Source organism: Ochotona curzoniae, unplaced genomic scaffold (genome assembly GCF_017591425.1).
Source record: "Ochotona curzoniae isolate NIBS_2020 unplaced genomic scaffold, NIBS_Ocur_1.0 patch381, whole genome shotgun sequence".
In the NCBI taxonomy this organism is placed as follows: Eukaryota; Metazoa; Chordata; class Mammalia; order Lagomorpha; family Ochotonidae; genus Ochotona; species Ochotona curzoniae.
The window spans coordinates 1-8,952 of NW_024466952.1; the positions used below are offsets into that span (position 1 = coordinate 1).

Below are 8,952 nucleotides of genomic sequence, written 5' to 3' on the forward strand. Positions count from 1 at the left end.
ACCCATGAAATGTTTAATATCTTTTTTGGAAGGCAAATTTATAGAGAGGGGAGGGACAGAGGAGGGAGAGAGATCTTCATGTGCAGGTTCAGTCCTCAAGTAGCCACAATGGTCAACACTTGGCCAGGCCAAAGACAGAAACCTCAGCTTCTTCTGGCCCTCCCAGGTGTGTAGGGTCCCAAGCACTTGGGCCATCTGCTGCTCCTTTCTCAGGTGTATGAACAAAGAACTGGCTTGAAAGTGGAGCAGCCAAGTACCAAACTAGCACTCAGGTGTTGCCAACAACCCAGGGGGGAAGGCTTAACCTACTGTGCCACAGTACCAGATCTACTAGATGGCCATAGTGTATATATCTGCCCTTCATGTGTGAAAGAAGAGATTCTGGTCCTCTTCTTCAAGGGAATGTGAATTAAATGAACCCAAGGTAACACTTCCATTCCAGCTGCTAAGCAGTGAGCACTGCAGGTAACACTTTACCTGCATCAGGTTGGCTGATGTTCGTTTTTACACCTGAGGAGACCGAGATGCCAACGAGCCAGAAACTTCAGCTAAATCTCAGTGAGCTGCTGACTCAAACCCAAAAACAGACACACCATCTCCCAATTCTACAAAATTGAAGTTCTTAAGCTCTTCCACACTTGTGCTAAAATTCCACTCCCTAACTTTAGTGAGTCAGATACACTCTTTACACTAACACACTAAAACATATCAACCTTTGTGAATAGTAAGTATTAGTTGCCAAAAAGCTGTGAGTTTTAAAATTCAGTATTCATTGATGCCAACAGTTTTTTAAAAATGAAACATTATAATAAAGGATAAGAGACACAGGCAAGTTTGTCAAAATCACATTGAAAAGTAGGAAAAAACAATAATCAAGCAGTCTTACCACTATAAAAAGGCCACCATTTTGTTCGACTTCAGCAGTTTCCATCAGGAGTTCAATTGCCTTTTTGTTTCCAATTATCCTTACTACCCGTGCAATCAGATCTTTCTTCGGTTCCTGTAACCTGATCATGAACAAATAAAGTATAATTAACCTCTTGCTATGCTGACAGAGTTGGAGAAATCTACCAGTCTCCAGTTTAGTTCTCCACCACAGAGATCTCATTCTAGTTAACATGTGCTTTTCTTTGCTTTAAAAAAACAAAAAAAAACAAACATTCATTTATTTTTATTGGAAAGGCAGATTTACAGAGAAAAGGAGAGAAACATCTTCTGTCTGCTGGTTCACTCCCAAATGGCTGCAACAGATTTCAATGTACAGCTGAAGGTGGATGCAAGCCTAAATCCAAAAGAAGATAGAGCACTCCACTTCCTGTCACACCAAACATGTGCTGAACTCTGCTTTCAGCTTTCCTAACCCCAGAGCTGCCTGAAGACCCAAAAGAACAGGCCCTTTCCCTCACACACTGTCCCAGAACAACAAAGAAATAGCTGAATTAGCCAACAGCTTCCTACCGCTGGAGAAACACACACTAAGACCCTCACACACACTGTGTCCAACAGCTGTGTTTCCACGTTATGAGGCAGACACTATCACTTTCAGTTAAAACTCAGGGAGCCTAAGACAGTCTCCTGATGTCAGAACCACCACTTCGTACAAAAGAGGGAGGACTAATAGCACCAATGTCTCGCAGACCTGGCATCTTGTCTCTTCAATAGAAGGCAGTCTTCAAGCGAGGGTAGAGCGAAGGAACCAGGGCCTAGTTCTGGTCTGAAGCTAAATCTATGACCCTATCCATTTTTTCCCAGTATAAAAATTCATATTAGTGTGGGCCCAGCATGGGTGCTCAATATCCCATATGGGTGCCAGCTGCTCCACTTCCCATCCAGCTCCCTGCTAATGGCTTGGGAAAGCCGTGGAGGATGACCCAGGTCCTGAGGCCCCCACATCCATGTGGGAAACTGGGAAGAAGCTCCTGGCTTTAGATTGGCTCAGCTCTGGCCATTGCAAGCATCTGGGGGAAAGAACCAGCGGATGGAAGATTTCTTGTCATTCCTTCTCTCAGTTAAACCTGCCTTTTCAGTAAAACCTCTTACTGTACAAATGTCTGCCCATATATTACTCCTGAACCATATCTAATTTCAAGTTTGTGACACACTGTACATGAGCAACTTAGATGTAATGAAAACTTAATAAAGGTGAGTTTAAAAATACATGAATGGTAAGTTTAACTCTCAAAAAGCAATACTACTGCTATATATTTGCCCAAATATGTGCAGGTGAAGGTTCCCAACAGAAGATACCCACTCAGTATGGAGACACACACACACAAAGATGGACTGACTTGTTCTTACAGCATGACTCAAAACATTCACACTAAGTGAAATAAGTTAGCTGTGTAATTTCACTTACTGTGAAATGCCTGGAAAAGGCAAATTTATACAGAGAGTAGATCGGAAGTTGCATGGGAGTAAGAACTGTGATTAACAACTGTAAATTGCCAAATGGTCATACTGGAAATGGCTGGGGTTCCAGCACAGCAGGTTAAGCCAATACCTGGTACACATGCATTCCCTGAGTGCTTATGACTCTTGTCCTGCCTGGGCTTCCGATCAAGTTTTCTGCTAATGGACTCCATGGGAAGGAAGCAGATGAAGGCTCAAGCACTTGGGTCCCTGTCATCCAGACAGGAAACCATCATGAAGTCCCTGCCCTCTGGCTTTGCCTGGCCCAGTTCTGGCTATTGTAGATCTCTCTTTCTTTCTGTGTCTTTCAAATATATAAAATTAAACAAATAGGAAAAAGTTTTGTACAGCTTGATAAATTTGCTTAAAAACAACAAAACAAAACAAAAAAGCCCAATACTAGAAACGAGTGTTATCGTATGTAAGAGACGTGATTTACAAAAGGGGTGGCCATTTACACAGGCACTAAGGTGCTGCTGCCAATGTCTGCACCCCATGTCAGACAGCCCTGGTTCAAGACTTAGTCCTGCTTCGGACTCAGCTTCTTGGTAAATGAGAGACAGCAGGCCAGGCCGAATTCGTGGCTCCCTACAGCCCACGTGGTAAATCTAGATGGTTCCCAGCTCCTGGCTTTGGCCTGGTCCAGACCTGGCTGTTGTGGGCATTCAGGGAGTGACCAGTGGATGGGAGCTACTGTCTGATTTTCAAATAAAATACTTTTTAAAAGGTCTTATAGAAGAGTTCATTGGCAGGAAATGCAAAGAGTTACTTAAAGTTATAAAAGTCTCCAAGATTATTCTCTTAAGAGTGTCCAAGTTTAAGGAAATACAAACACATTCACATAACCAAATAAGCCCAAAATCCTTTAAGAAAAAAAAAAAAACGAATAAAATTCAAAGCAGCATCATGAATACACCTGCCAACAACAGAGGAGATTCCAGTCAAGGACTCACTTGAAGGTCAATTTTAGGGACTCACCTGAAAGCAATTTCATCAGCCACCTTCTCTGGAGAATCTTCCTCCGTGACCTCATACCGGCCTTTATAGTCCATTTCTAGCCTGGGTCCTACTCTATCTTTGACGGGTCGTTTCCGTTTGAGATGACCTTGCCCGTTCTCCTCTTCCTTTGAGCCCATCTTTTTGCCACCGTGCATATAGTCATCCAGCTCTTTGTCTAAATCTCTTGTATGTTCTTGAGATTCCCTCCTAAGTTTCTTAGCAAGCAGATAGTTGTATGTCTCCGACTGCCTGCTCCTGTCGATGGTGCCCTCCATGCCCAAGATGCCCAGTTCAGTGGCCACGGCATCCTGGTTCTGTTCCTGCAGCACAGCGCCCCAGATGTTGTTCACCTTCTTTCCGCCGGCAGCAGGCGGCTTCTGACCGCCCTGGTCAAACTCTGGCCTGCGAGGAGGGTTGATGCACTTCTGCCTCTTGCGTTTCCAAAGAGAGCTATCATCGTCAGAATCAGAAAAGCTCTCCTCACTTGAATCCACACTTTGAACAGTCCGGTAGTGTGCTGCTGGTGCACACGCTGCTGTGGCGCTCTGGAAGCCCCTCATGGCGCTGTCCCCCACTAGAGCCTTCTGCAAAGCAAAGGCAATACAGTCAGTTCCCCAAAGCACATGCCCTCCACCCACCACATACAGCTTTTAAAAAACTCACTTAGATACACAACTGGACAATTTTGGAACAGAAGTAACTGCAAAAACATCTTACGAAATACACCCAATTTAAAGCTAAGAATGTGGTAGGGGTGGGTACAGTTATAGTGTTATGGTTACACCACTGTTTGGGACACCTCACATCCCGTATTTGAGTCCCTACTAATACACCTGGGAAAACAGCAGCAGACGACCCAAGTGCTTGGGCCCCTGGCTTAGCCCAGCCCTGATTATTGCAGGCAGCCGAGGAGCGACCTAGTGGATCAAAGACCTCTTTCTCTCTGCGCTCAAATAAATAAATAAACCCTGGGGAGCTGGAGGAGGTACAATTCTTGTTTCTAGAAGTAAGGCAGCACTTAATGCTTGCGAATGCGCACAATCTGTTTCTGGCAATTGGAATTGTTTTCTTTCTTTCCAGATACCACCGATCTTGGCTATGAACACATCAACGTCCTTAATATAGCTTTGTGACTGCCTTCCTTTGGATCAGCAGGTAAACTTATATGAGCAGAAACACCTGACGTTACTTCAAAAAAAATTTTTTTTTTATTTGAAAGCCAGAGGTACAAAGAAAGAAGAGAGGCAGGAAAAATGGAGTGCTGAGCCCAGCATAATGGCTCAATCGGCTAATCCTCTGCTTTCAAGCACTGGGATCCCATGTGGCAACGATTCATATCCCAGCTGCTCCACTTCCCATCCAGCTCCTTGCTTGTGACCTGGGAAAGCAGTGGGGGGTGGCCCAAAGCCTTGGGATCTTGCACCACCTGGGAGACCTAGAGGAGGCTCCAGGTTCCTGGTTTCGGATTGGGGCAGCTCCGGCTGCTGCGGCCTCTTGGGGAGTGATTCAATGGACAGTAGATCTTCCTCTCTGTCTCTCCTCTCTGCATATCTGACCTCTCTGTATATCTGACTTTCCAATAAATAATTTAAAAATGAATAAGTGGAGCAGCCAGCCAGGACTCTAATGCACACCGGCACCATGGGCACCACTGTGTGCAGGCTGCCTTACCTGCCATGCCACACACAGACCCCCACCCCCACCAACATTGCTTTGGCAAACTGCTGAGTTTGTGACAGCAATTTAGGGAAAACCACTAAGAACAAATTACACTGGTATCGAATTCCTGACATTTATATACAAGCAGTGTCGTAGGCGCTTTAAAAAGCTACCACCGCATTATTAACCGCACAGACTCCTGGGAACAAGGTGCTGTTGGCCGGGTGGTGCGCGCCCAGTGAGAGCAGCGCTCCTTGAGGAGCACAGCCATCCTGCAACCCCCTCCTCGGCCCTGCACAAACAGGACGCCCGTGGGACACACACTGCCCCGCAGCATCTCGCATTGAACACTGCGCTTCGCATCTGCGGGCCACCGCGCCATGCCACCCCGCAACGCGCGCGGCCGGGGAGCCGGGTGGGCGTGGGGCGCTGCGGCCAGGCCCCGCGGGTCGCGGAGGGGATCCGGGGCCTCGCCCTCCAGGTCCCCGCGCGTCCGTGCCACACGACGTGCCGGCGCCGGGCCCGGGAAGCCGCTAGGTTTTACAACGCGACCGGCGGCCTGGCAGGCCCAGGGCACACGGCCGCCTCCAGCAGGCTCCGCGCGCCCGCTCCCCGCCTCCCCGGGGCCGGCGCTCCACGCGCCCGGCCGCCCCTCTCCCGCCGCCGCCTCCCGTCCCTACCGGCACCGGCAGCGGCCTGTCGCTGGGCGCGACCACCATGTCGGAGTCCGAGTCGGAAAGCTGCCCATCTTCCATGTCGCCCGCTTCCAGCGCCATCTTCCCGTGGCGGGAGCGCCCGGCGCCTCAGGAGCGCACTTCCGGCGGCGCGGCGGCTGCTCCGGCGCCCTCGCGCGGGGGACGGCGGGTTCGCAGCGCCCCACGCCGGGAACGCGAGGCCGGCCGGGGCGGGCTGTGTGAGGGGCGAGGGGGCTGTGTGAGGGGCGGGCTGGCTGTGTGAGGGGCGAGGGGGCTGTGTGAGGGGCGGGCGGGCTGTGTGAGGGGCGGGCGGGCTGTGTGAGGGGGCTGTGTGAGGGGCTGTGTGAGGGGGCGGGCTGTGGCGGGGGGAGGGGCGAGGGGGCGGGGTGAGGGGCGAGGGGGCGGGGTGAGGGGCGAGGGGGCAGTGTGAGGGGCGCTGTGTGAGGGGGGCGGGCTGTGTGAGGGGCGCGGGCTGTGTGAGGGGCTGTGTGAGGGGCGGGCGGGCTGTGTGAGGGGCGAGGGGGCTGTGTGAGGGGCGGGCGGGCTGTGTGAGGGGCGAGGGGGCTGTGTGAGGGGCGGGCGGGCTGTGTGAGGGGCGAGGGGGCTGTGTGAGGGGCCGGGGGGCTGTGTGAGGGGGCGGGCGGGCTGTGTGAGGGGCGGGCGGGCTGTGTGAGGGGTGAGGGGGCGCCCGTCCGCCCGCTGGGGGCCTGGGAGCTCCGGGCAGGAGACCACCCGAGTGAAGGCAGAGCTGAGCTCACGTTTATCTGTGTGCTCTAATGAAGGGGGGATGTTCGCTTTGTTTTTGTCTGTTTTTAAAGTCAGAAATGTGTGTTCGACTTGATAGTGTTCTTTGAGGAGCACACATATTTAATGCTTACAAGCGTAGGGATTGATTTGTTTTCTGATTGCTGCTTTTTGTGTTTGCAGAACACAGAATAACCCTGTTTTTTCCCCCCAACTCTGGGGTGTTCCCGGATGGGGGCGTTTGATCATGTCTAGAGATACATATATTTCTGGAGATATATATACATATATATATAATTTATTTTATTTTTACTTTTATTTGAAAGGCAGACTTAAAGAGAGAAGGAGAGAGAGAGATCTTCCATCTGCTGGTTCACTTCCCAGATGGCCACAACAGCCAGAGCTGAACCGATCTAAAGCCAGGAGTCAGGAATGCCTTCCAGGTCTCCCATGTGGGTGCAGGATCCATAAGACTTGAGCTGTCTTCTGCTGCTTTCCTAGGCCGCATGCAAGCAGCTGAACAGGAAGTAGAGCAACTAGGGCACAAGCTGGCAACCACGTGGGTGGGATCCTGGCACTTGGAGGTGGGGGATTAGCCAGTTGAACTGTTGTGCCGGGCCCAGTAACTCAGCATTCTATGATGAGTACAGCAGCACCCAGAGAGATACTGTCCTCTAGAGTGTTTCTCTTGAAGTTTTCAAGTGTTAGGTCTGTGGTGAGTTTTGAATTAATTATTATATATGGTCTGCAGTATGAGTCAACCTGCCTTGCATACTCTCTTCTCCCCTACCCCTCTCTTTCCTTGCATATGAAGATTAAATCAGTAGGCCATCATTTGTTGGAAATGCTGCTGTTTCCTATTGATTTTGCTTGATAGCATCAATGGATATTGTACATATGAGGATCTACCTTTGAAATTAGGTAATACAAATGTTTTTCTTTCCTGAAAAATTGTTTGGGCTGTTCCAGATCCTTTGTAGTTCCATTCAAATTTTAGAATTGGCTTATAATTTGAGTTTTTTACTCTTTTTAATTTTTATTTGAAAGGTAGAATTATATAGAGAAGGACAGATAGAGACATATCTTCCTTCTACTGGTTCACTCCTCAAATGGCCTCGATGGCCAGACTGCCCAATCCAAAGCCAAGAGCTGGGAGCTTCCTCCCAGTTCCACACATAAGAGCAGGGCCCCAAGTATTGGACCATTCTCAACTGCCTTTCCAGGCCTTTAGCAGAGAGCTGAAGGGAAAACTGAGCAGCTGGGACTCAAACCTTCTCCAACTGAGATGTCAGCATTACAGGCAGAGGTTTAACCCACTACACCATAGTGCCAACCTCTACTTTAATTGTCATTAAGGCAACTAGGTAGATATTAACCTAAGTGTGTCAGAGTGGCTGAAGATAATGGAAAGTTTTAAAGAAAGTAGGTCTGTGTGCAGTGAGACCAGGCAACAGGTCCTGAATGCAGGACCCAGCCTCTAGTCTGTCTGCCTTAGTCCGAGGTGCCCTTGCCTGTCCTTAATGAAATGCAATCCACCAAGCTGAGGGAGTTGATGCAGGTGGCCTGGCGAGGTTATAGTCACTGGACTGAAGGAGTCATTTGCTTCTCTGACAGACAAAATCCTTGATGGCTAGTTTTGTCTCTGGGTGGGGAGGCAGGGAAGAAGAGAGAAGTTACAGAAATTCCACATCCAAAACCCCCTTGCCTAGATTTTCCCAGAAAAGGGGCCAGGGAGAGGAAATGGGGAATGCCCATGAAAACCCATCTGAATGCAGACTGGGCTCTAGGTCCTTTGCCAAGATGCCCGCCTAACTTACGACCTGTGGCAAGTTCTGTCTCTTCACTTTTTCCAGTGAAACTCATTGCCAGGCACCTTCTTGCCAGCTCTTTTATCAGCCACATTCTTTGTCATTGATACAGCAAGTTCCAAGATCTCCATTGGGGAAGCCTGTGCTATTAAATGCACATATGTACATATATAGTGTATATATGTTTGAAGAATGTGTGTGTGTTTTTGAAAGGCAGAGTTATGTACAGAGAGAGAGAGATCTTTCATCCAGATGTCTGCGGTAGCTGGGGCTGGCCAGGCTGTGAAACCAGGAAGCAGGAACTTCTTCCAGGTCTCCCACACAGGTGCAGGAGGCCCAAGCATTTGGGCCATCCTTCCCTGTGCTTTCCCAGGCATATCAGCAATTTGGATCAGAAGTGGAGCAGCCAGGACGCCAACCGATACCATAGGGGATGCAGGTGCCAGCCTGCTGCTTTATGCATTGATCCATAGTGCCAACATCAGGACTTGGGTTGTTAAGGAGCAGTTCTTGTGTTAAGGAGCCTTTCTGGCCTCCTTGAGCAACCAGATAGGCACTTTTTCTCTTGGTTAGAATGCAGCAGTGACAGGATATGACTGGAAGATGCTCTCTGAAGATGTCCTCCCTGCAAAATAGTA

The 8,952-nt window shown here is 49.3% G+C and overlaps 1 protein-coding gene across 1 annotated transcript; it reads right to left on the reverse strand.

The window, feature by feature from the left end:
• Positions 1-826: 826 nt before the first annotated feature.
• LOC121167527 (phosphorylated adapter RNA export protein-like) lies at positions 827-5,882 on the reverse strand (the record flags this gene model as incomplete). The annotated part of the gene is made up of 3 exons (XM_040996986.1): positions 5,748-5,882; positions 3,388-3,992; positions 827-1,007 (listed from the first exon to the last, which is right to left on the reverse strand). Coding segments are annotated over exons 1-3 (882 nt in total), but the record flags the coding sequence as incomplete, so codon positions are not given.
• Positions 5,883-8,952: the final 3,070 nt, after the last annotated feature.